The sequence below is a fragment of the Amblyomma americanum genome, chromosome 11 (genome assembly GCF_052857255.1).
Source record: "Amblyomma americanum isolate KBUSLIRL-KWMA chromosome 11, ASM5285725v1, whole genome shotgun sequence".
NCBI lineage: Eukaryota > Metazoa > Arthropoda > Arachnida > Ixodida > Ixodidae > Amblyomma > Amblyomma americanum.
In genome coordinates, this window is record NC_135507.1 from 20,984,865 (window position 1) to 21,012,853 (window position 27,989).

The window sequence follows — 27,989 nt, forward strand, 5'->3', positions numbered from 1 at the left end:
TTTATCTTCAGACAGTTTAGATTCTTGTTACTGCATCTATTTCACGGATTTTTCAATCAGGAGTTTGAGCTCTTGCATAGGAATTCTCTACGTGCTTATCAACAATCAAGTAGTTTGTAGCCCCTAGCTAAGCTTACAATGCGATCCATGAGCGTCGCGACAATCTGTTAACCCCCCATGAACTCCTGATTTCAAACCGCTGGTTTCGCAACGTTGGCGCTGCCTACGGATCACGTGGTCGCGCTCTGGACACTGAAAGTTTGTTTTTAACTCTGCCAATTTGGCTGTTGTTTTTGTGCCGGCGTGCGCATGTGGCTTTTGCGTGTGACGGCACCGGGTTCCATGTGTTCGGTGACTGCGTATAGTGTTCATTGGGACCCCGCGGTGTAGTCCGCAGTTTCACATTGTTTCGGCGTTGGCGAAACAGAAATGGTTCAAGAGACGCCGCCAAAGCCAGACCCCGAACTTTTTGAGGACTCGCAGCCGCTGCTGACTAAAAAGGTAAGCCGTGTCATTCCCCTGCGGTTGTTGTGCATTTGAAAAGCGGTGTATCGTTAGCATTACGTATGTTGGTGTTTTGCCAGTGCCTGGTTTTGCTTAGCCCGCATCGCAGATGAGTGACGCTCTTGAGCAGCGGTGTTTCACCAACCTCACTGGTGCTTTTGGTTTGTCTGCGTGAACTTGCCAGTTATTGACAGTGGCAGCTGCGCATCGGACAAGCTTATCTTTACATCCTGAACTTGTGAATAGTTAATGTTCGTCTGACGTCGCTTGTCAGTAAAACGCGGTGACAAATGTACTGAAGGAACGTATATAGCTGCTTGAGCGTGTTTCGTGCATCCGGTCTGTTTCAAGTAATAAGTATACCTCAGAAGCGTCAAAACGCGTTCGTTTGCGAGTTGTATACGCTTCGTTATGCCCAATGGCCTTGCGCAGTGTTTGTCCACCGCGCTAGAAAGTTTAACGTGCAAGGCGCGCGCATAAGCGCTCGCGCTTGTCGCTTTTTTCGGACCTCTGTGTGCTGCCGTTGTATGCTCGCGTCAAGAAGTGTCAGTCTGCTCTTTGCTCTGCAGCTTGCCCTGTGTGCTTTGTTTAAAAGGGTTTTAGTGGTCGCGGAGGATGGGCTGTAGTGAAATGCTGCCTCTGAACTGTTCAGAACGTATGACCGGCACGCGTAACTTTCGGCCGCGTTTGCATGCACGGATAAAAACGCTAAGGCGCCAGTGTGCTGTCCGATGTCAGTGCACGTTAAAGATCCCCAGGAAGTCGAAATTATTCCGGAGCCCTCCACCTCGGCATCTCTTTCTCCCTTTCTTCTTTCACTCCCTCCTTTAGCCCTTCCCTTACGGCGCGGTTCAGGTGTCCACCAATATATGAGAAAGATACTGCGCCATTTCCTTTCCGCAAAAACACAATTATTAATTATTAGCCGCCATGGAGAAAGAGGGAGGGGAAGGAGGTTTTAGTGTTCCTGTATATGCTAGGCGGGTTAGGTTATATGATTGCCACCTTTTAATGAGAAAACCTGGCTGCATTGACCGAGAAAAATGGTACATAGAGAAATTCTTGTATGCCGTCAGCAGTAGACCATAAGATAGTGATGGGTGTCATGGGATTTGAAGCAAAGACATCGAGACATTAGCATTTAGTGATAGTTATAGTGAGTGATAGTGGTAGTTCTGTAATAAGAAAGGGCGTTACTAAATAATGGTCATTAATGACAAGAGCAATGGTAAAGGCCTTTAGGCTGAAGGCCTTCAATGTAAGACATTTGCTGAAGGACTTACGGTCAGACCTTTAGGGTAAACACCTTCCTGTGGTTTCACGGACTTTCATACTGATGGCTACGAATGCTTACGTAGGGAGCTCAGCGGTGCGAGAGAATTTGGAAGACACGGTTAAGACTTCCACAGTGCGTATCGATCTCGGCTGCTGTCCTAAAAGACGCGGGTTCGATCCCGGCCGCCGCGGTCTAATTTCGATGGAGGCTAAATTCTAGAGGCCCATGTACTGTGTGATGTCAGTGCACGTCAAAGAACCCTGTGTGGTCGAAATTTCCGGAGCCCTTCACTACGGCGTCAGTCACAGCCTGAGTTGCTTCGGGACGTTAAGCCCCTGTAAGCCATAAACCATCTTCACTGCAGAATGTTGAGTTGAGTTGAGTTTATCAACATTTTAGTTCTCAGTACAGAAAACTAAGGGCCGGGGACAAAAGGTACAAAAATTGTACCTGGCTGGGTCCCCTGACCCCATAACAAAGTTGGTAGCGATGCACTCCGAATAAACAAATAATAAACTAACGAAGAAAAACGAACAAAGCACTTTGAGCGAAAACAATTTAATGTTAGAGAGTCTGTGTAGCCATAGAAAAAATAGTAAGCGAGACCCTCACAAACTATTATTTACATAGTCTCCTTAAGTGTACTTATAGCTCTCCACTCTTGGAAGCCCAACTTGGCAGTCTCCTGTAAGATGCCAAAACGGCTCTGTGAGACACTCAGAAAAGACCTATTTGCAGTCTCACACTAGATGAACACCATGGCTGTGCCGGGAAGGGAGGATTGAAAGGGGCAGTTCGCTATGCAGAATGGCGCTATAAATCAGGCGTGCGCCTCATCGTGCACAGCACTTTCTAGTCTCATCCTGAACTCCGTCCGCATGCAATAGTAGGTCAGTCCTGGCCACAACAGCCATGTTTTAAAGCGAAATGTGTTCAAACGTACCTGCTCCACTTTGTGTCGCCAGCCAAGCTTTCCCATATTTTTGCTTGTTTTTTCTAGCTTATAGTAATGGCCAGTAAGGTTTGATGTAGTACATTTCAGGTACGCTTATCTTGTTTGGTTAAAACTGAATTTTGAAAAGCTAATTTGTTTTCTTCGTTTAAACTAAAAAATTCAACCTTGGCTTCTGTACACTAGTGCATTGCCTCCTTTCAAATAAACTCGTTGTGAATGACAGCTTTTCCAATCTTTCCATGGCCTTGTACTTCCTCAACATAACCGTGAGCCACTTAGCCCAGGAACATACCCTTGGCTACAAAAAAGGAACATAACCTGGTGTGAGCACATTACAGATGTGGCTGCTGATGTTGATGTGTTGTTTGTCTACTGTTAGTTTTCAGCACTACTTATGCATGTTTTTCTACTATTTGCTCTCGATTGCTTTTTTTTTTTGATGAAAAAACGCATGTCTGTTGCAGTATGCGTCATGTGATGTAGTCACTCTATCCTTTGCGGGTTTAGTAAATGCTGAGCACTGTGGGGCTAGTATAACTGAAAATGGTCACAGACGCTGTTGTGTGGAAGCAAAGCTTTTATCGGTCATGTCTGAACGAGCTTTTTTTGACATCTTGCAGGACAGCCAGTCCCGAAGAGGGCTCCGTTCAAGGCTACCTCGAGTGAGGGCTCCGGACCGAAGCGTCTGGCACTCGTCCCAGCCTCAGCGTGCCCAGGCAGTCAGCTTCAATGGCTCTGAACACTGTATCCCTTTGGCGCAGTTTTTTTGCAGTGACACTAGTTACAATTTGGTGCCCTTATGCATCATCGGTGTTGTCAGCATAGCACAGTAGGTGCATCGCGTGGCATTGATTGATTGGTCAGGATGGAATGACGTTGCACCTGACATCGAGGCACCATGATCTGTGGATTTGTTAAAATACTGTGAGGCCACGCATAATTTCATCACATATGAATCGTGCTGATTAGCCAGAATGCCAATCACTGATTGGTCTACCTCTGGTACGCCGTTTTCACCGAATGCCCTTCCGGAACAGTATCCTCTAATAAACAGAGTAGTTATACCATTGGTAATGCGGTTTGAAGACATATGCCATGAACTGAATTTGCTAAGTACACTGCCAGATGTTACATATAAACCCAACCTGCTGCCTCCATGGTACAACCTGCTTACTGTATGTGACTTCACTCTGACACGGTTCCACAAAAACCAAACCCCACAAGAACGTACTACACTAGAATCCTCACTATGAAGTGTCCTCACTTGTGTAGTTTTCTGTTGACCATGCTGAATGTTTAGTCCAAAAAGCTTGTATAGACTCATTTGCCTGTCCTATTACAGGGTAGGCCTGGGTACACTTGCTATTCAGAGATTCAACCTTGACTACATGTTTATGACACAGCATTCAGCAGCTCTCACTATGACGAACGGGTTCCTGTTCCCTACCTGCACCAGTGTTTTCGTGTGGAACAGATACTGGGGGAAGGTTCTTTTGGTGTGGTATGTGAATTTCTTTCTTAATTTTTTTTTCTTGCTGCAGTGGCAGTGCTGCGGGCTCCCTGTTGTGCTGTGCATGTTTCCGCAGTAATATGTAGGATTCACCGCTCTAATTCTACATACGTTCAGGTGTTCATTTTAAAAGTAATCTGTGTACTGTAACTACCGCCCCTCACGGCAGTAATACTTCCGCATGGGGCATTAAAAAATGTGATGGCACCATAGTAAATGCTACATTGAAAGCACTTGCTATACATGCATGCCGAGATTTTCTTTATTAATCAGATGACTCAAGCTCGGGGCCACAGTTAAGCTAGAATGGTTGCCTCAAGTGCAGTCACGTATGGAAGCAGATCTTTTTCACTTCTTCAGTGACCTGTAGACTTTGCTAGACTTCGCTAGTGTTTGGCAATAGAACTTTATCCACGAGATGCATGAACTGTTTACCTTCTCTCTGACCTCTAGAGTAGCATTTTTTTACTGCTGCAAGTCACTCACAAGGCCATTGCAGAAGGAGAAAAATTGGAGGGCAATCAATTTATGCCATATAAATGTAAAAATTCTCATTGGTGCAATTCTAAAAAATCCTAAAACATTATGCTATTATCGAACTCAGTGTGGAACGCTGCCTGGCATTTGTGGCCGCTCCTAGCAGTGAGGATGAGTGAGCAACCGAATGGGTGTTTTGACGGCATAACCTGCTGGCACGTGTGCAGGTGTACCGTGTGCGGAGCCTCGATGACGGCCGGCGGTACGCAGTGAAGGTGGCCAACCGGCGGTTCCGGGGCCCGCGGGACCGCCAGCACCAGCTGCAGGAGGTGGCCAAGCATGAGCAGCTGCCACCACACCCGCACTGCGTGCGCTTCGTCAAAGCCTGGGAGGAGGACTACCGGCTACACATCCAGACGGAGCTGTGCGACCGCAGCCTGGCCGCCTACACCGAGTGCCACCACGACCTGCCCGAGCACCTCGTCTGGAAGTTCCTCGTGGACCTGCTGCTGGTGACTGATCATTTGTCCTTCTTCCGTTCAATAGGGCCATGTCCCACATTTACTCACATGTAGTATAAGTGTATTTAAACGTTTAAGGGATGTAATACAAGTCTATATAACTGTTTAAGGAATGTAATAAAAGTCTATATAACTATATAAATTGAAGTTGGCGTGCACTGACAGGGTGCCACGCTCTAACAACTAAGACAAAGCTTTCCCTGAAAATAGCTTTGAGCTTTTGTAATCCAGAAAAAGCAACAAAAAAATGAAATATGGTTGTCGCCATCTCTGGGCAGTTTCGTTAGTAAATTGCAGTGCATTGACACAGTTTTTGGGCGCTGATCCGAGAGGCTAGGCTACAGCATCATTTCCTTTAGAATAGCGATTATGGAGTCCTTTTCGGTGCAGACATCGTGAGTTTGAATGGAGTGTGAGGAAAAAAATTAATTGCAATTTCTTCAGCGGTAGATGTGTCTTTTGCTGCTGAACAAACATCAGTATACCAAGAAGTAGCCACAAAAAAGATTTTAGTGTTCCTTTAATAGAAGGGAAAAGTCACCTCTCACATAATTGATTCAGTATCATTGTATAATGGAGTAATATGATTTTATTTATTTTTTTCTGGCTTCGTCCAGCAAAAGCAGAGCTCTCTTTACAATTGCGGGTGTGCTGCATTCAGGTAAGTATGGTATTTAGAGTCGCAAGGTGAATCATAAATATACTCCGGTCAGTCTGAAATTGCGAGGCAAGTGAAGGAATTTACTGACATATATTCTGGTGGCTCTTCCTTGAGGATGTACAAAGAAGCGCGAAACTGGCAGTTTTGTCAGTAATTCGTATTTTAAACCGGCAGAGGAAGCAGGGGCGAGACCCTGTGGCTGTGGAAAGCCGTCTTTAAACTTTGTCGCTTCGTTGGTAGGCAGGCTGCATTGCGTGGAGTGTATGTTTCTTTATTTATCCAGTACTTCCGGCTGCCTTCGGGAGCTAAGGCAGTAGTTTCTCAAACATGCATCATTGTGCAGTCGTGGGCAAAAGTTTGTGGGACGCAGGTCCGGGAAAAAAAATGATTTCCACTTTGCCTCGCTACTCAGTCAGCTGGTATATTACTCCAGGGGATGGAGTGCACATGTCCCCTCGTGTTTCAATGCTTTTCGTTGAACTTGTTTACCTAACCACACAGAAATAAATTTTATTCCTCGAATCTGCTTCCCCGCAAACTTTTGTCCATGACTGTATATCATGATTCAAGAAAGCAAATAAGCATCACAAAATGAGCACAAGCACACTAGGTTTCTAGAAAAAGATGCACAGCAGATAAGATTCCTGATTTTTCAAGGAAACCACATAACCTGAAAGTTGTATGTTGTCTTTTGGGAGAAAAAAAAACTAGTGAGCTTTTATTCTGCTCTGAGGCAGCACACATGCAGTAATCTCTACCAGCATTTGCGGACAAGAGTGGATATTTCACTCAACTTTGTCCTCAACTTTTCATTGAAATGTTTTCCCACTTCATCATTTTCATTCAGTTTTGGGAGCAAATTCTGGAAAGTGCCGGCTGGGCAGTTCATTTAATGAGGCATTGCAGTACATAAGTGGGTGGTATTATGACAGTGCGCAGAACCTCAAGGCTGGTTGCTGTATTTTCAGAGGTTTCAAACCTATGTTGATATTCCAGATAAAAAAAAGTTTCATTTCTGGCTGCATTATGGAACTGAAAATCCTGTCCAGCTGAAACAGTATTTAGTCCCAACTAGAACGTCTTCTGCATGACATCTTCAGGTGGCTTCGGCTGGAATGTGTTTTGCTCGCAGCTGGAAAATTTCCCCTTCCAGCTCGCTCCAGCTGGAATTAATGTCTTAGTTATCTATGGCGTTCATTGCTAACACATTTTGTTTATTTTTATTTCCTGGACAGGGTGTCAAGCACCTGCACGACCACAACCTGGTTCATCTTGACATTAAGCCAGAGAACATCTTCATCTCAAAACAAGGGTACTGCAAGCTGGGGGACTTTGGCCTTGTGTTCGACCTCAAGCTGGTAAGTTGGTCTTCATCGTCATGAATCTTTGTCATATGCTGTGCATTTACTGCTGAAAATGGTCTTGTTGTGGTGTTAAAGAAGAGAGTTTAGTACTCATTATATACATAGAAGTGCGGAAACTATATTACAGAAGGGACGACACTGTGGTCGTCCTGTGTTGTCTTATAATATAGTTTGCACACCTCTGTGCTAAGCTGTACGACCAACTAAACTCCTTGAAAGCTTTTGCTAATGCTCATTCATGCAGCTATTTATTTCAAAGTACTGCAGACCAACAGCACTGAAAGCACCCATGTGAAGTGAATGTAACGCTGCCTCCTGTAAATGTTGGTGTTTGTTAGACAGGAAAGCTGCTTTGTTGTTATCCTCACCAATGTTTACACATGGATGTGAGGTCATAGTGATAGTTGTCACATTTAGGAGTGCGTTGCTATTCTTTAACTCAGATACTTTTCTCTCTATGATACCTGAACATTAGATGGGATTAGGCAGCATAGTTACTCCTTATTCCAACAGCATTAAAGAGATGATAAAATTACCTTGTTGTGTCCTTTACATTCCATGAAGTTGCATTTCATCCCAATTGCTCGGCAGTTGCATTGCTTATGCCTTTGTTACCGTTACTTGCTTAGTTGCTTAACGATAGGTGTCCATGTAACATGCTCGTCAGTATTGCGGTTGAAGCTGTTTCTGCTTTATTGCTCCTCAGCAGCTGGGGTTTTAGTGCTGCACCGCATTTGATTTGTTCTCATTAGATTTGTCTGTCCACCTCAGCAGGATGACTCTTGGGATCCGCTTGATGGTGACCCATGTTACCTGGCTCCAGAGCTGATGGATGGCCAATTCACAAAAGCTGCCGACATATTCAGGTACCTCACTTGAACTGTGAAGAACTCCATTTGTCTAGTGTTTTCTTTTATGCCACTGTGCTTGCTTGGCCAAATGGCGCAGGGGCTGTTGAGTGATAAAACTAAGGACACCGTAGTTCTTGCAGGAAGACCCACTGCTATACCTGAAAAGTAGTTGGCTTAATTTGAAGCAGAAAAAAAACTTGGTAGATGTTCAACTCTTATTTGCGGCAGTAAAGCTGTTGCGGCCATTTCTTTGCTCCCGTTTCATGTCGCATTTGTGGACTACTGATATAAAAGTATGGAAGGCCGTTCAGCTTGCGAGCTTCTCGTAGGCTTCTGTGCAGTTTGGACCTGGCAAGCTTGCATTGTAGAAATATTTATCAGCAAGCCACTTCCCTATACTGCGTGCCTGTTTGCACAAGCACCAGTACATATTACAGATGGGAGTATATGCAGGCACAGCTGACTTGTGTATCATTTCATGTTGTTTAAACGTTGAGCTTGCTAATGTAGACCAAAAATAATTTTGGTGCCAGTTTTTTTTTTTTTTTACATGTGTCTGCATCTCATCTTGGCTCATTGATGAGAGCGGTATGGAATCGGGTCAAGAGAAATGTTTCAAGCCTGAGCGCAAACCTATCGTGCTGTTGGACAGTTAATTCTCAATATAACGAACACTGATATTATAAATAATTGGCTTACTAAATACCTTTTACAAACACATTCAATTTCTACTCTGCAGCTGAATTTTCACTTCGGAGAGTGCAAGCCATCCAAGAACTTGTGCTGCACTAGGCTGTCACTTTTGCAAAATAGAGAGAAGAGCAGAGGGCATGCGCTGCACTGGTGAAATGAACGCCGAAGTGCTGCACTCCTTGAACTGGTGCAGGAAGTGCAGCCAAGTCGGATACCTATACAGTGTAATCCACTTATAATGATACCCGATATGACGATATATCGCTTATAATGATCAAATTCTTTAGATTTATCGATTCTCCCATTGTCCCTATGTGAAAATAAACTGTTTATGACTATACAATTATCGACGAAATAATGGATACGATAGGGTTCTGGCCAGCTGGATGGAGTTTACTACCAAAATTTGGCTAAAATTTTATAAAAAATAAATTACTTTGAAGTGAATGACTTAAAAATGCCCTGAATAGACTGGCATTAGGAAATCAGGGAGGGAGCATCGCCTACAGCCTTGAGAACCAAGCGCTACCATCGCTGGAAGGAGGAGCTTGTATGGCCACTTCTGCGCAGTAACGCTGTCTCACACAGTTTTTGCCCGAGATGGTTGGGAATTTTTTCTTTAAGCACTTGCTTTTCTTGCGCATTCCCCTGGCATTCTCCTGTTTTGTGCTGCCCGCAGCACAGACCTTGGCAGCATGCCAAGGTGCTGTGTGCTGACAACATCAGGGTGTGTTTATCTTTTGATGGGAGCTCCAGAGGGGTGGGGGTGTGGCTCGTGGGGAACTTGGCAGAGCACCAAGACACTGTGCTCAATTGACAGGAGCTCCTGTGGTAGTGGCAGCATGCATGGGGGAATACTGGGGTGTGTTTTTTTACTTTTGTTCGCCGATCCACATATAACAATAATCGGTTATAACGATCGGATTTTCCGGTTTTCTTAATATTGTTATAAGTGGATTGCACTGTACTGCCTGCTTGAATATCAGGTAGCAGGCTTTGCCACATTACACAAGTGACTGGTGGAGGTGCGGAAAGCATTGGCGCCATACCTTGCACTCGCCAACAGTACCAGGGAACAAACAGCGGCATGGATGGTTAATAGCCCAGTGGGGAGCACATGTTCACGTCTCTCGTACCTGTTGATCACATCCCAGAAGCACTGCCCTAGACAGTTGTCACCTTGTAATAACCATCCTGCGCTCATGTTGTCTATCGTGACGGTGGTGAAAAAACTGATGGCTTTCGCTGTTGTGCCATTTTCTAAGCAAGACGCCTATGATGCGGGCAGCCACCCTTGCTGGTGCTATAGTTGTAATTTTGCCATAACGCAGCATTTGGCTTAAACGGAGCAAAGCCGACCTGCCGGGGGACACAGGATCGCGTGGTGAAGGGTACTTGGCAGGCCAGTGGTTGCTTTGACAACTGGGCAATGACTTATGCATTGCCACCCCGTTTTGGGCCAAATTCACTCTTCTCATTGTATTCTTCGACACGAAACCAGGGAAGCCTTTCTTGCCCACACATCATGAGGTAAAAGACAGTAGCCAGTGTTCCTGTGGTAATTTGGCCATTTGCATTCTGCTAAGGATCTGCACTTATTCACGCTTTTCACCGATATCATGTTGAAATGTGTTTCAATAACTCTTGTTAGTCCGCTCTTCGTCTTCTTTTTCTTTTTTCCATGTCGTCTCATTTCGTAGTATGCGGAATAACTTGCGCATGTTGCCTTCGATGTTTAGGAATGGTTTCGGTGTGATAAGCGAGAAGCCAGCAACATAGTTTACTGCGCAAACGATGTTGCATATTCGCAAGGGGCTTATAATTATAAATACAGTCGACGACCGATTTTTCGGACTCTCTAGAGACCACGAAAATGACCGAAAAATGGGGTAGTCCGGAAAATCAAATTTCACTGAAAAAAATCACGAACTTATTTCGTGATCACGACTATATTTCATTGTGCGACATGTGCACGGACGACCAGCGGCGACCACTTTCACGAGCTTGGCCTGGCTGTGCTGCCCTCGGCATGTTGACGATGAACGCATGAGTTGAGACAAAGTCTAAACGAAAAAGCGAACACGCCGCTGTGGGAACTGCGCTGCACCCGCAGTGCAATGGGCCCGGAACGAGACGCGAAGATTGTGAAACAGTAAGAACCGAGAAACGGCCGAAGCAAGCGTTCCATCGGCGTTGGCTTTCGCCATTAGGCCTAGAGACTAGAGCAAAAACGTGCATCATATCTGCCGATATGCACTCTGCGGTGGCTTGCGTATAATGAGGAATCTTGCCTGTCATCGAAACGCCAGTTGTTTACGGTTTTACTATAGAAGAGTCGGGTTGCGGTGCATTTTGCCGCGGGTACGCTGACTTTGCTCTGAAGTGCACCACTGTTTCCTCCTGCACTCGCTGTCTCCGTGAGGCCGTACACCTCCTATGCACTTCACTGCTACCTCTGTAAGTATTAGGGACGAAAGACTCGGCGCAGATGAGTTCCGTGAACTCGGACTACGGTTCAAGTTTGTGCAGTGAGAACAGTACGAATTCGAAACCACGCGGGTGCAATGTGCCGACTTTCAGAATTTCAGCATTGAAAGTTAAGAGGCTCCATTTAAGCTTGAATTTCGTTTTTTTTTTTTTTTTATCACGTTTTCGATCTCTCCTGCAGTTTGAATTAATGAGGTTCCACTCTTCACATTATATGGTGGTCTGGGTATTAGTAGCGAGTGCAAACGAGGTTGAAAAAATCGAGTGGTCAGTTGCAGTGCATCTGAAATTTCAGGTGCTCTTATACATTGGATCTATGGGCCATGTCGCGGTGCTGCGAAATAAGTCCGAATAATCAAGCATGTCCGAAAAACCAGGCGTCCGAATTTTCGTTCATCGACTGTATTTCATGCTAGGCCGTTGTCCCCAGGGAAGTGTCAGAACTTGCAAAAAGCACCGTCGAACCGCACGAACAACTTGGGTACGCCAAGCTTGATATTGCGGTTTTAGCTCAACGCAGCCACTCTTTCCAAGTGATGGCTAGAGTGAAAACAGAACTGCGATAAAATTTATGAATTGGTTCCTCACTGTCCTCAGCTGTAACTCTTCCGAGCGATGCTTATATTTCGAATAGAGTGCACTTGACATGCTCTAGTAATCTGGGTACGTGAGGGTGGAGTTCAAGTGGCAGCTACGGCACAAGCAAAACTATTATTAAAATGAAGTCTGCATGTAGCTTGCTGGAGTTGCTAATAAGTGCTCTCCGAAGCCCTGCTCTCCGAAGCCCATATTTGGCACATTTTTAGAAAGTGCATATTTCGTCAAATGTGCAAAATTTCTTAAGTCATCGCCAAACTGCCTTTTTCACACAATGTGGCTCCCTCAGGGGTGTGCGGGAATATTTGTCTACTACTTAGAAAACAGGTTGAAAGCAGATGCACATCAGCCCTGACAGCGCAGTCTGCGTTCACAAGGCACCAACTGCACATGCGAAGTGGCAGGGGCATGCTGTACAGCTGCCATCACCTGTCACTGGCACCTTTCACCGGAATGAACTAACTGCACATGTACAGTCCCCAGTCCCGGCCATAATATTACGGAGCACGCTTCGGGGATTCGAACTCTCGACACACCTTACCTAACTCAAATTAGAAGGTACTTCTTAAATAGCTTAGCACATGTCACTGGCACGTTCGCGTATGAACAAAAGACACACTCGTATCTCCTCTACAGAATGTGTGAGAAAAATTTGAAACGCCAACGTGTGCTCCGTAATATTTTGGCCACGCCTCTACATTGGAAGCTGGTTGTTTGTTTTCGTCCAGTGGAGCTCTGGAAAGGGCAGAGGCCGGAGGGTGAGTTGATGGCGTGGATAGCACATGGGGTCCCATTGATGTATGCCATCACTTGCAGCCTGGGCATCACTGTGCTCGAGCTTGCTTGTGACCTGGAGCTTCCTGGCAGGGGCAGGAACTGGCACACTCTGCGGTCGGGAAGCCTGCCGGACTATGTCGTGCAGCGTGAGTGCCATGCTTCGTTGTTCTTTGCAGATTTAAAGAGCTGGTTTCTGATGCATGTGAATACAGTACAGCTGGAGCAGGCATAGCATTGAGGGGTTGGCAGTGATTCAGCGACAGATGTTAGCGTTTTAGCACCGCTGGTTTCTCATGCTTATGAATACAGTACCACTGGAATAAATGCAGCATTGAGGTGTTGTCAATGAGAAAAACTTGCTGATAGTTACCACGCCTGTGCAACACGAGATTCACAGTGTGCTATTAGTTTTAGCACCGTCTTGCAGTAACTACGCTAGCTACAGTAACTAGAGCCATATGGCAAATGAAGCTAGGTAAGCATGACAGCATTAGCAATGGCAGCTTGCTATCATAATGGCTGTACAGCTGTGCTAAAACTCTCTATTTGCAATGCCGAATGCGCCATTTGCTTGCGGTTCAAGTAGCAACATGCTCACGTGCTTCTATCTGGAGTCATAACACTGCCACTTGTAAAAAAGCGATATTACTGTATTGTCAGAAATAGAGTGTGGGTTTTTACCTCAAGCCATCTGCTTCAGTTTGCAAGTTGCGTTACATTTGGAACCAAGCTGCGAATAAAGTGCTGATTTTTTTTTCGCTGCTTTTCGAGATGCCAACAAAACGCTCACCCCCTACGCTCGTGATCTGCGAGAAAAAGCGAACTTCTCAACAACCTTGGGCCACATTGATGTAGAGTGCACGAAATGCACTGGCCAGAAAGAGTTTCTACGAACGAGGAAAGAAGACTGCGCGGTTGCTGAGAGATTAGCGAAGGCAGCGAAAGAGCCATGAGCTGTAGGGAAGGGGACTGCTGTGCTAAAAGCTCCGTACATTAATGTGTGGGGGCTTTTCTGGACTAGATTCTGTCGCACACGCTTCTGTAGTGTTGCCTCTTGAAAAACATTGACAACTCATGGAAGATGCCCGCCGCGGTGGCTCAGTGGTTATGGCGCTCCACTGCTGACCCGAAAAATGCGGGTTCGATCCCGACCGCGACGGTTGAATTTCGATGGAGGCAAAATTCTAGAGGCCTGTGTACTGTGCGATGTCAGTGCACACTAAAGAATCTTGGATGGTGAGTTGCTGTGGGACGTCAAACATCATAAACAACCATGGAAGACGATGCAGTGGTCATGCATAGCCCTCAGCTATTGTTGGCTTGAGCATTCTGAAATAGAGCTACGATTACAAAATCTTTAGTTTTCTCGAAGGAGGAAATTCCCCACTTGAGTTACAGTTGTGATCGTGCTATATCCATGAAAACATGGTAATAATAGTGGCAAAAACGCAGTTACTAGTTCCAATTTCCCAGCATCAGTATGGGGGCTTCCTCTTGTGGTATTGGGTCGTCCAGATGCAAAAATGAATAGCAGATAAGTGCGAAACTTTTGTAGGCTGCATCCCACTTGCGGGCACAGTCACAACAGTTGTACTTGTAGCATTTGTACTTGTAGGCATTTATTTCGTGTGCATTATGTTTCCCGCAAAATTTTGCGGATTCTTTGTTGCCAGTTCATGGAATTTTTAATTTCCTGCCGCAGAATATTAGTGGCCTTACCGTAAATAGGAAGGCAAAAAGAAATTGAGCTTGCACCTAAAATTATTTTTTGTACCTAATCACTCGCTGCACAATGAATTCACCGTTCTGCATTGTGCTCTGGGCTGTCTGCTCTTGTGGGTGCACAGAATGTTTGCCCAGAGATTGTCTGGGGTTTTGTTTGGCATCTAGCTGTAGAAGTGCTGCCATGGTGTTGAAGCAGATGGTGAAGGTGGCCTGCCATGGTCTAGAATATGTGGACATTAATTAGTTCAAAAGATTCGTTTTCGTTTGTTTTCATTTGATTTCCTCAAAATGCCCCTTGAGATGGGGTGCTGCATTAGGTGTGGTGTGGCATGTGGTTTTAAAGTCCCCAAATCTGCATCGGTCAGTAAGAGATGCCGTAGTGGGCGGCTCCAGATTAATTTGGACCACCTGTGGGTTTCTTCAGCATGTACTGATATTCCTCAGCATTCGGGCATTTTTACTTCACTAAAATGATGGGTATGCAGTTGCGAACCAGTTTGGAAGACTGGTTGTCAGCAGCATGTGAAAAGAACAATGCTTTTGAGTTCCATCGTGTGGGCAGAAAACTTTTGAGCAGCCGGAGTTATGAGACGTATCTTGGTAGCTTGATATAGGCACACTATTGAATATTCAGTGAAAATTTGTGTTACAGAGAAAATGGTGGCTGTGCAGTAATGAGCAGAAAGGAGGTGATCATTTTGGTTTTGTTTTCGAGGATGGAATGCTGATGTGAACAGTGTTCTTCAATGTGAACTTTGTACCTGAGGGAGAGCTGTCTTGGTAGTCTGGTCAAATTGCTCACTCACATTTGTAGGACTGTCGCCAGATCTGCGAAGAGTGATTGAGTTGATGATGAACCCGGATCCAAAGCAGCGCATCACAGTGAACCAGCTGCTGGAGTTACCAGAAGTCCAGAGCGTGCTTCGCTGGAGAAGGCCTTATGTGGCGTCGAAGAGAGCGGTGAGAAATTGGGCTCTGTCTCTTGCCTCTTTTGCCTGAATAGAAGCATCTACAGTCACCGACCAATTTTTTGAGCGCTGGAAATTGCGACATCGCAATTTATTCACTTTTACAGAACTCCCAGCAACAGTGTGCAGTTGTCAGCCGGGCTTGCTTTCAGCTGGGCTTGCTTTTCCTGCGCTGCTTCCTTCTATCCCAAAGAAACACTCTCAGTGTTTTTCTGTGTGGGATTGGTCCAAATCACATGAGTTTATGCTGTCTAGTCAGAGCCGCCCCCCTTAGTGCCAGCCGTTTCCCACCTCTTTTTGTCCTTCCCCCCACTCCCTACCTTACGACTTCTTCAGTTTTTCCCCTCACACTCGTACAGTTACACTTTCACCATCACTACCACAATACCCATGCATGCCGTTTCTCTCTCTTTCTCCTCCAATTTCGCTGCGTCTTGCCAGCAGTGAAAACTCTCCCGCTCTCTCTTCAGCTCTTGCTCGTTTGCCCTTCTCTGCTTTCCCCCTTGCGCTCTTACGGTCACACCACTATCGGACGCCGCTCAACCTAGGAATGGGTGCCGAACAGCTGACTGTAAAATTCGACAAAAAAACAGCACGAAAGATGAGACGAAGAAGGAGCAGACACAAACGAGCGCTCGCCCAGCAATACACTTTGATGTACCATACTTGCACGAATGTAAGTCGACTCGAATGTAAGGCGACCCCCCCCCCTCAACTCACAGTTCCGAAAAATTTAAAAAAACTTCTGAGGTTGTTTAAGCTTGGCCTTGAATAGTTGAACGCGATAGCATTATCCAGCGGCCGCCGTTTATCGCCAGCTGCTATCGGCTGCCGCGTGCGGCCGTGCCCGTGGGCACATTCCAAAATGAAAATGTATTAGTCACTGGACTACTCATCCGCACTTGCGCCATCGTCCTCGCTAGTGCTGCCATCGTGATCACTGCTGCGGTCCCACAGCACGTCGTTCTAACGTCGTCGTCCAGTGAAATCCCGCACTTCGCAAACAGCCACATCAGGACATCGCGTGGAACAGCTGAAAATTTTCCTCGCTGCAGCTGCCACACACCTATATCGGCCGTTGCAAACGTCGAACTTGCGGCCCTGTGCGCGGCTGTTCTTTTCTTTGGTGCAAAAAATGGCAGCCTTCTTGAATGTAGCCATGAACGAGTGCCGGTCGCTTGCCCGACCTGGAGCACAAATGATGACTGACAAAGCACTGCATTAAAAACTTGTGAAACACAGCCGGCAGTAGCCAAATGCAACAGCGCCAAAGAAGAACTACGCGTGAATGGCATCGGCTCTTCCGTCGGCTACCAACACTCCCCGGCACCGTTGCCGTTCCGAGTGGGGGTGCCGCCTCGATTGGAACAGCGGCCCTTCCATCATCTATCAACGCTCCCTAGAGTGCCGAGCGCGGATTTGAAAGTAAAAAAAAAAAAAAAACTTTTGGGACGCTTGAGCTTCCCAGTAGAACGGGATTGCGTTACTGGGGCCGCCGCCACTTATCAGCAATGGCAGTTAGCAGCCACGTGAGGGGTGCCCATTTGCTGCTTATCGATAGCCGCCATCGGCTGCTGCCCACGCGCGCGCGGGGGGGGGGGGGGGGATGCCAGTTCTGCGCATTGACATAGCAGCTGCTCAAGGCCAGCACGAAGAGTGATGCAAAAATGCAACCACGTTGTAGCATGCCTGATATCTCGTTTGTTTCGCCTTTACTTTTAGTACGATGTTTTCGTTTTGATTTTAAGTCGACCCCCCCACTTCGGATTTTCAAATTTATAAAAATAGGTTGACTTACAACCGTGTAAATATGGCAAAATTGGTCGGTGACTGCATTGCAGAAATGGCTGCATCTGGAACTTTCTCTGGGCTAAACAGTGTTACTGGTGTATGTCATAAACTGGTACTCCTGCATGTATTTTTCCCAGCTAATGATTGGCCCTTTGTGGTCCTATGGGAGGAGGCATGATTCAGTCATCATTGTCACTTTGCCAGGGGGTTGTGCAAGATGGCATGTCATTGCTGTAGATCAAGAAATAGAGGAGACCAAGCAACACTTTCCCATGCCGCTTTGAATGATATGAATGTGGAAGCCGTGGCTGCCGCCAGTGACGCTGTAAATGATCTTGGCAGCAGGAGTGCAGAAAGTTCTGAATGGTCTGTCCCTAAACGAGACGTGCAGGGTTGGCACTGTGACTGCAACTGTGCTGCCTGCTCACCACCAACAATGTGAGCGTGCCTGTCTATGAGTGCACTGCCGTGAGCATTGATTGGTGGCACTCCCAAATATGTAAGAGCTCATGGGTTTTAACTTCGAAACCACTGGGAATGCCCGGGAATTCAGTCAGCCCAATATTACATTTGCCGGCATTCCCATCGGTCATAACTGAATTTGCACGAATGCATTTCCTGGCTTCAACATGCGGATTTCGTTTGTTCACGTTTTGATGATGCGAAGTTCAGGTGATGCGAATATATTTTATGACCCCATGAGATACTACGTATTACAGTGAAAGCTAGTGAATTCAAACTTCATTAATTTGAATTTCTGGATAGTTCGAACTGCACAACCTGGTCCATGCACGCTCCATTGGAATCTATGTACAACATAGCCCATTAATTCGAACGTGAATTGGTTGCACCACTGATAATTCAAATTGTGCACCGCGGCATTTGGGCACGCAGTGAACTAAGCAAAGCTGCTGTTAGGCTCTGCCGCCTTTTTGGAGGAGATGTGGAGAGAGTAAAATTGGCATGCAAGGCCGGTTGAATGGAGGGGGTTGCTCTTTCCATGTTAGCGGCGGCATGGTGGCAGCAACTAGCTGCTTATGCATGATCTCAAGGATTTGTCCTCGGCTGTTGCTTGCCCTTGTTTCATTTCCTGGTCTGAAGGTGATATCTTTTCACACATTCTACAGGTTTGGCCCAGGTCTTGCCATAGCAGTTGTGAGTTTCGTGAAAGCAAACTTCCGCTCATTTCGATGCAGCTGAAAGGGAGTTGTGATGTGGAGTTCGAAGAACAACCGTTGCGGGAATGGACCATTTTTTTGCAGCTGAAAAAACAAATGCTGTGCATGTAGCGGAGTGCCTGCTCTGCAGAGACCAAAAGGGCGCACTGTTACTCATCCTCGGCAGGTGGCTTGGGTGGAGGACCTGTACCTGTTGGGCGTGTTCTGGCTGCAGTCCTTCTTGCTGGCAGTCTGGAGGTTTCCCGTCTCAGGAGTGAAGGCACTCTCCACGTGGTGGCAGCCCCGTGCCCCTGCCGAGCAGTCGCTCGTGGACTCCGAATGCTTCTCAGATGGTGTGTGGCTACTTGCAGCTGTGTGTGTGCATGCGTGTGTGTGCGTGCACATGCACGCACATGTGTAAGGCTTAGGAGAAAGTGCAGACCCTTGTTGGCCACCATCCTCTCCCTGTGAATCTGTCTGCCTGGATTCTCCTTTCTAGAGGCTGTTCCATATTGCATTGGCTTCTCAGTCCATCTGGTGCAACATCATTACATGTGCTGGTCATGTTTATCCCGAGATGTAATAAAGGGGGGGGGGGGGGGGGGGGGGGAGCGAAAAAAAACTGCCAAATTGAGCTTTTCATTGCACATCCTTGCAGATGACGTCTTCGAGGATTCCATTTTGAGCCAAGGGCCCAGCTCAGCATGCCAAGACAGACTTAAAATGAACTTGTCATTGAATGGGTCTTCACTTGGTTTATTCGACAGTGACTACTCACCCAAAAGGTTGGTTTCCCGCGATGCAGCTGAAATCCTGGGGTTGGGGTTTGGGTGATTTAATTTTCCTCGTCCGCAGTTTTTTTCCATTGGCATAATGTTTTCTGCAGCCACTTGGGAGCTGCTGCGGTGGCTCAGTGGTTATGGTGCTCAGCTACCCACCCAAACATGGGCTCGATCGTGGCCGCGGTGGTCGAATTTCGATGGAGGCGAAATTCTAGAGGCTCATATACTGTGCGATGTCAGAGCACGTTAAAGAACCCCGGGTGGTCGAAATTTCCGGAGTCCTTCACTACGGCGTCCCTCATAGCCTGAGTCGCTTTGGGATGTTAAACCCCCCATAAACTAAACCAGCAGCCACTTAGTGTAAATTGCTGTTTTTGGTGTAGCTTATGCTTTGGTTTGCTACGTTATATACAGCCGGGCCCCCTCGGGGCCCCCCCTTGGACCCTGTGCGGAGCTGACATATTTATGGGGTGTGAAACCTATCTAGGAGACCCCCCCGACTGCTGCTCTTAATTGCGATTGTGTCGTTGCGCAGCTATTACGTCGACACCTGCTAAGTGTACGCACCGCATGCCCAGTGCTACCCCGCGTCAGGCTTCGGAAAGTGGCACCTATCTTCATGTGCTTCCTGTTAGCTCCCTCGTGTGCACACGTTGAGCTTGATTAGCGAATTTCACGCAGAGAAGGGGGACAGCGGCAATTGCAGTCAGATCGGACTCGTCCCGTGGAAGACAATGGAGCCGTACATCCTCCTATTAGAGATTTAGAGTAGCATGATTTGCAGCCGCTGTCGCAGTCCGCTTTCAGAGAGAGCCAAAGCACATGCGGACGTCGCCCTTATTGCATGATGCTGCACAAGTAGATTACCATAACAATTGGAGGTGCAATACTATAAGAATGGAAATTATCCAAGAGCAGAAATAGAAATGCCCATCAGTACAAGGCACTTAAATTTTGCACCATAGAAATGTGACCTTTGCAGGATTATGGTTTATGGTTTATGGGTGTTGAACATCCCAAAGCGACTCAGGCTATGAGGGACGCCGTAGTGAAGGGCTCCGGAAATTTTGACCACCTGGGGCTCTTTTACATGCACTGACATGGCACAGCACACGGGCCTCTAGAATTTCGCCTCCATCGAAATTCGACCGCCCCGGCAGGGATCGAACCCGCGTCTTTCGGGTTGGCAGCCGAGCGCCATAACCACTGAGCCACCGCGGCAGCCCCTTTGCAGGATGAATTTTGTAAACTGTCAGTGCTGTATTAAATGTGCAAGGCAGCAAGAAAATCATTTGTTTTCCATGTTTCAGCAGCTCAGCAGCACATACATTGCAGTCAGTCTATTTACTCTGCAGGGTGTCCACACTATCTTTAGCCAGGCTTAAAAAATGTGCCGTGCCACTCTAAGACTACGCGGCCAAATGCATGTTGCTGGCTATTGCATGGAGCAACTCTCACTATTTTTTGCGTTGTGCTTAATTGCGTAATTAGTCGAGACAAATTAATAAACTTCACAAGGAATGAAGATAAGCAAAGAATTCCAATTAAAAAGTTGTAGAATGGTCCGTAAAACGTCCAATTGAACAGTTTCTAACTTTCCGTCTATTGCGCACCAGCTTTTTTTCGCTGTCTGCAGATTCCCGCGAAATACAAAAATACCACGTGACATGCCCGCTTGCGTGTTGCGATTGCAGTGCTCTGAAACGTTCCGCGTAGGAACGAACAGATCATTTAGCCCGGTGTGCGGCTGCTTAAAAAGGTGACAGGGCTGCGACGCAGGCGCTGGCTGCGCGATTTACGCGAGCACAAGCGATAAGGGCTGTGTCTGCTTGTTGCTATCAAGCGCCACAAGGGAAGCATACCACTTGCCTATATCGCACAGAAAGCTGCTGCATCGCTGCCCTGTCACCTTTTAAGGGGCACACCGGGCTGAATGTTCTGTTCGTTCCTACACGGAACGTTTGAGAGCACTGCCACCACGGCGTGCAAGCGGGCATGTCACGTGGTATTTTTTTTTGTATTTCGTGGGCAACTGCAGTGAGTGAAAAGAAGCCGATACATAATGGATGGAAAGTTAGAAATTGTTCAGTTGGACATTATGCGGACCGTTCTACAACTTTGTCATTGGACTTTTTCACCTATCTTCATCGCTTGTGAAATTGGTAAAATAGTCTTGACTAATTATGCAATTAAGCACAACACAAAAAATAGTGTGAGTTGCTCCATACAATAGCCAGCAGCATGCATTTGGTCGCGTTGTCTTGGAGTGCCGCGGCATATCTTTAAATTCTGGCTAAAGTTAGCGTGGACACCCTGTATGATGTCCTTTTGATGTCTGTCTTGCATGGGATCATATATACTACTGCAGGTAAAAATCTTGCATGGTGCAAAACATATGCTCAGCTCTTCATTTTGATGTGATTGCTGAAAGTCTTACAAAGAGGGTAGTACAGTTGATGTTGAAAGTAATAGTATGACAAGGAGTTTGGTGGCACTCGACATGCTGGCGCTTTTTGGGTTAGGCCTTTCTTGGCAGTGTTTTTCTTCACTCGTAGGACTATATTTTTTGTTCCTTCTCAGCGTGTCGGCAGTTGTGCATCTTTTCTTGGCAACAGGTCAACACCGAAGCCACTTCGGCACCGGCCTGGCCAGCGGTTGCACAGCACGCCGACGCTTCTCGCTACGTCTGGGAAAGTCCATTCAAGGTCTGCCAGAATTCTTTGTGTGTTGCACTTGTGTCCATTTTCTTCCTCAGTGTACAGAGCATATCCCGTTCAGCCACACATTATTATCCAAAGGGGGCAAAATGCTTAAATTTTCAGATTTTGTTGAGGAGCATGCTAAGGCTGCTCAAAAAGATTTCTGCCCTCCCGTGTGCCTAATTCGGCACTTTCTGTTGAGACCTCGTGTCTCCACATTTTGACTCTGGGCTGGTTTCAAGGTGCCAGTCAAACTTCTTTTGACTCATTGCTGTGGTAAAAAGTCATTATGAAAACATATCAGCAAGTCAGCCTTTTAAAGCTGTCATCTTTGCACTACAAACAAAATAAAATTCACACTGACTGCAGCCTTATCAGAGCTACCATAAAACACAGAGGCATCCATCTTAAAAACTATTTTCTGCGTTCATTTTCGTGGACGATTTTGCACATTTCATCGCGTAATGAACCCGCCTCTCCACTTTTGTGGCTGAGAATTTGCTTTTAATTTAAACCGTTAGCTTTTTCCTAGCTTGTTCTTCAGATTTTGCGCTGTCCGCAGCGCAGATCTTGGCACCGCACCAATATGCTGCGCGCCGATAACATCACAGCATGTTTATTTTTTCACACGAGCTCCTGTGGGAGGGGGGGGTGCAGCTCTGCGAACTTGGCAGAGGGCTTAGGCGTTTTGCACTCTTGACAGAAGCACCGGCAGCAGTGGCTTACTTGGCACAGTATTGTGTGCAGCCAGTGCTTAAGTATTGGAAAGAAGCACCGCAGTTTAAATCAGAACGCTGTAAATCAGCTTCTACACTGAAATGCTATGAAGGAAGCAGGACCCTCGCACCACAAGTGATTTGGTGAGCTCGAGATCGGGAGCAAAAAACCTAACCCCTCACTGCAGCTAAAGCTTAAACATTCGCATTACGCACTCATAACCGTCCTGTGGGTTTTCTTAACCTCGATAAAAAAACTCGAATCTGATCCTTAGGGCAGGCTTTCAACATTTTTGCTTTATCTCTCTGCGATTGGCAGGTGCCGCCGCCTATCACAAAGTTGTTGGGTCTCGCTGTGATACTGCAAACACCTTTTGAAGTGAACAATACTGAACACCAACAACACGGAACGCGTCCGACCGCATGCTCTTGTTGATGATGGACGGACATACGTATATGAAATTGCAACCCTCCCAAGGAAATCTTTTTTTTTTTCCAAGTAATGAACCCTCCCTCCAAATTGATGTCAACTTTTCTGTGAAAAAAGTGGGTTCATTACGTCGGTATATACGGTATATTGCCCATTCTGCACTTTGCTTCTTCTATACTATCATTAATTCTTCCTTACTGGGGTGTGACATTGTTCAGGACACTCTCAAAGTGTGCATGCAGCGCAAGAAGTGTTTATCGGTTTGTCCACAGTTGATGGTAACAAAAATGGGCAGTAGTGCGAGAGAGAAAAAAAAATGGACGGACAATCTGATGTATGCAATGTGCATAAGCAATGGCGATTTTGCATGAATGCTTTCGTGATGAAAGCTTTTCCAAAGGATTCTTTTGCATTTGGTGGTTTCCAAATTTTGCCACATCAAAATACCTGAATTTATGTCTGATCATTTCGCATTTCGTTTTGCTGGTTTACCTGCACTTGCTGCAGTAATGCATTCATCTTTGATTGGCAGGCTCGCTCGCACTTGCCGCATTGTTGTTTGCGATGAATGACTGACCGTAATGCTTGCCGCTTTCGTTTTGCTGCACGGGACGGCGAGCATGCCGAACTGCCTCTGTGTCCTTGTTGGCGTCTGACATCCTTCCTCGCTTGAATCCTGGGGCTCACCCGTGGATCGGGAGCTAAGAGGCTGCTATACCCTAATCGGGGACTGGCACTGTGCGTGGGTGCACAGTTCTTGGGAGTGAAGAGACACACTTCCACCAGCAAGCAAGGTCCTAAGAGCGTGAGCGGCAGAGGGACCTCGGCGTGACCATGCCTCTGTTTTGACGGTATCGCTGACACGAGCACCAGCAGTCATGAATCGCTGATGGGTGCAGTGGCTCTACCCCTGCTGTCAACGCTGCTTCAGGTTCTCGAGGGATGTTATCGCTGACACGAGTGCCGCTAGTTGTTTATTGCTCTTTGGCCTCTCATTTTGCTCCTAGCTTTGTGCCTTCATCTCTTCAACATATAGATGAGGTGCACGAGGCCCCGCTTCATCCTGGCGTCAGAGTCCCATTGCTTTTGCAGTAAAAAAGGACCTGTGCATGTCTGTGGTAGCTCTCATAGCTCCAAAACTGAAGAGGGACAGGTCTTTTGCATCTGCTGCAATTCTGCATTACCTAACCGTAATTTAACCTAAAGTAACTGTAACGTAACATTAACATAACAATAACATAGCCAGGTGCCAGGAGCCACTCGCTGGGGACGACTGATGTCAATGCACACTAGCCACAGCTTTTGAGGGTCTCTTTTCTGGCATGAGCTGTTGAGTTTTCAGCAAAGTATGTGCATCTGCCGTCAGCTACACCAAATGGACAGGTTTGCTATGGCTTCTTGGCAAAATATGTGCATGAGCCTTCATCCCTCTCTGACATCATCTAGCTTTGTGCCTGCACTTGCAACATCGTCGTGGATCATGCCTGTTTTCAGGAGATGGTCTTCGTTCCCGCCGCCACCTTTTGACTTGAGTCTGGCTGATTCCGAGGAGGTGAGTGTTGCCTTGACTGCACTATGTGTGAAGGATCACTGGCCATTTTTTTTTTTTTTTACACAGCAGTGCAGCTTATGTCCCAGACACATATTTTCACGCAATCATCACATCTCACATGCTCTTCACTGCTGTAAAAATGTTTCAGCCTGCCTCAGGTATTAATTGAAAGGAATTGGAGGTTGTAAACTTATCTGGCTATTGGTGCATGAATTTTAACATCATTAGGTATACTCTCTGATACTTTCTTTTATTCCAGTCACAGCTGCATTAGGCATGAGAAATCGAATCCATCGGCAAGTGAACCTGTTTTAGTTCAATTTATTTTTAAATAATGCACTGCCGTGCCAGCTATAGCTGTAATAACCTGGTAGACATTGGAATTCTGACTGATGTCTCTTAATAGATTTGGTTATGCCAGAGTAGGTCCTTGTTTTGTGCGAAGAAGCTATTAATTACTGTGGCCCCAGTAGGCATGTCGTAAATGTGGAGAACCCAACAAATTTTGGCTATATCTTGCCAATATATATGTGCATTCGAAGAGCGTGCAGGCAAAGTGACCCCTCCAGTGCACGTAACTAGTCAAAATAGCCAAATATTATCGAGCTACAGCGCTGACGGTAATCGCGTTTTTGAAATTCTAAAATCTGGGATGGCGGTTACTAAGAGCCAGCTACAAATCTCTAATTGCAACCATGCACCCAACTCTGATAGTTAACTAATTTCCAATAATTAACCTTTTAACTAGCTTACTAATCAAAATTATTCACCTGTTTTCTGGTATCCGCCAACACTGGCAATACCATGCCGCGAAAGCCATATTTTTACCTCAAAAATCCTATTTTTCAAAATTACTTAGTCTTCCCTGAAATACCTGGTATGTTCCAGTTGCAATTAGCCTCTCATTGCAAGGTCATTTCCTTCATTGTTTTCATGTAACACATATTTGGACATGCATAATGTGTGTACATATCTTTTTTGGGGCAGCTCTGTTAAGATGAACTTTTGATAAGACGAACATATTTTCAGGTCCCTTCATGTTCGTCTTAGACAGTCTACTTATAACTTGATCTGAAGTTTAGTCGCACTCTAATTACCGTTAGCATTCTCAAGCACTACAACTGGGCGACCATTAATGGGATGCATTCTATTCACTTTGCAAAGTTAGTCGAGCAAGCTTGCTATGTCAACTTGGTAAAGGCATGCACATCTGCTTTGCTTGCTCTCACAGCCTACCAAGGCAGGTTTAGGACGGAAGTGCAGTCTATGCGAACATCTTCCCTGCACCTGTATGGACTTGAGTTCTTTGAGTTAATTAATGACGTTGTTTTGGTAGTGCCCGACACGCTGTTGTTCCAAGTGCACAGTGATGAGTGAATCTGTTTTTTTCCTCACGTCTTCTGTGTTCTGACAGGCAAACGAAGAGAAGCTGTCGTCCGTTGAAGAACAGGACTTTTGAATGCACCAGTTTTTCTTCACAAGCTAGTCACCGAATTTAAGTCTTATTGTTGCTCTGACTGTAACAGGATTGCAAACAAAATGTTGAGCTTCCAGGCAGCTGCATTTATAAATTGTTTATCAGAATCCATTTTTTTTTTCACCTTTTATTTGTTAATGTTTGTGGTTTTACTTGTATTATGGTTCTGAAAATGAAACATGGAGTATAAAGCGTCTGCATAGCTCTGCTGCCCTCTGAAGTGTGGAGGTACTAGTTGGTGGAGTGTGTCTTGTTCTTTGCTGCAGCGTCTAACAAGCCGGTTGAAAAGGTCAATGTTTCGAGGTCTGGATTTAGTGTACACAAGCATTCCGCTCTATGCTTGTTGTTTTAGCTTATATATACTACTCTAAATTACTGTAATTTAAAAAGAAGACAATACTTAATAAAGCGGTATTTTTGTAAGTGCAAGTTTCAGCAGGTGTTCTTAGTGTTTTATGGTTTTATTGTATTAAAGTTTTTAAAAAAACTTTGCATCTCTGCAATTTGGAAGTGTTTTCATTTACCCTACGGGTGCAGGATTTTTGCACCATGAGTCATTTTTTAGCTTTGCGTTCTAAATATTTACCATATTACAAGACCTCTCTGGCCTCCTGTTTCTACTGCTTGCAGTATTAAAGCAATACAATTTATTGAGGAGAAAACTCTGGGACAGACAAGTGGCTAGTGGCTTTGATTTGTGAATGATCTTGTGGAACTTGCCTACGCGGTACACCATAAGGAAGCTTTTTTTTTGTGTGAGTCTCTTTCTTTGGTGTAGCACTGCTTAGAGTAAGGGTTGAACTTTTTTGATTACTATGATTACTGGCACTGCTATGATCCTGCTACTATACTGGACATTCTGTTGTGATTGTATAGGTAAGGACTGCATTCAAAGCTTGGGCCACTGAATACCTTGGTGTGGGTCATTTGGTTCATTCTTTAAAAAAATTATGTGTTGTGAAAAAGACAAGGGCAGATGAAGGGCACATGTGACTTGTACAGTGGATTTTAACTATTCACCATTCCACTGCCTAACTGTTCCTCCACGGTGTTTGGCCTGTCTTATGTTTGCGTTTTAAGTGGGGACTGAGAACCGTGTGTGGAGCCGTGTGGTGCCTCCTACAGACAGTATTGTCTTCGACCAGTGCCTGAAGGTGAACCCTGGAAAACTCCAGAACCACTTTCGATAGACTTTGAAGTGAATCATTTCGCAGATAGCCTGTGCAACTTCCCCAGCCCATGTCTCAATGAATTGGGTTTGTGAACGCAGTCCACCGGTGTGCGTCCACTGGCAGGGAGCGCATGAGGCAAGCTACACTCATGCGGCCTACTTGCTACTTGACTGGTTGCTATCGGAGGCCTTCAGTGTGACTCGCTACTTCATCAACCAGTCAGCTCCCAGATTTCCATGCCTTAATAACTTTATGCCTTGACAGTTATTCGCGAGCAGAAGCAACTGCGTTATGGCAAGCATGCTGTGCAGGCACAGTTACTATGAACCTATAAACCTCACATTGAGTAAAAATTTCATGCTGCACAGTAAACTGCAGCACGTTTATATCTTTTATTTTTCGCTGCTTCAAAGGATGTTGCACCGTTCAAAACTTTTTCATGGAGAAATTTGGATGACTCGAAATCTGTCGTGTGAAAATTTTAACTTCGCATGTAGTTTGGAACTATGAAATGCATGCGTGCTGCACCGCATTGTTCCCATTCATACTCATTTAATGTGGTCAATAAAGGCATCTTCATTCGCTTTATTTGTTGCAGTTCTTTTCTAAGAGCTCCTTATCAGACCCCTCATAATTGTCATTGTCATGCACATCTGTCATCTTTGGTACTTTATAGTGATGGTTACATAATGGACATGGTGTTGTGAGTGTCACCTGCGCATACCACACCCTTACACTCTTATATCGTGCAACCTGCACAGCCGTCGCACTACGTGCCAAATGCACCACGTTACTGTGCTATAAAAACGTCTATACAACCCAGCCCTACACTGCTAACCCTCGCTCC

At 45.9% G+C, this 27,989-nt stretch overlaps 1 protein-coding gene across 1 annotated transcript; it reads left to right on the plus strand.

The window, feature by feature from the left end:
- On the plus strand, positions 1 to 27,728 carry LOC144110994 (membrane-associated tyrosine- and threonine-specific cdc2-inhibitory kinase-like). Its single transcript, XM_077644077.1, has 13 exons — positions 1 to 501; positions 3,356 to 3,479; positions 4,139 to 4,236; positions 4,950 to 5,234; positions 7,140 to 7,262; positions 8,040 to 8,134; positions 12,713 to 12,819; positions 15,213 to 15,358; positions 18,502 to 18,667; positions 18,973 to 19,099; positions 21,712 to 21,801; positions 24,436 to 24,493; positions 25,908 to 27,728. The coding sequence occupies exons 1-13, from the start codon at positions 430 to 432 to the stop codon at positions 25,950 to 25,952; spliced, it is 1,536 nt and encodes a 511-aa protein (XP_077500203.1). The 5' UTR covers positions 1 to 429; the 3' UTR covers positions 25,953 to 27,728.
- The last annotated feature ends 261 nt before the right edge of the window (positions 27,729 to 27,989 follow it).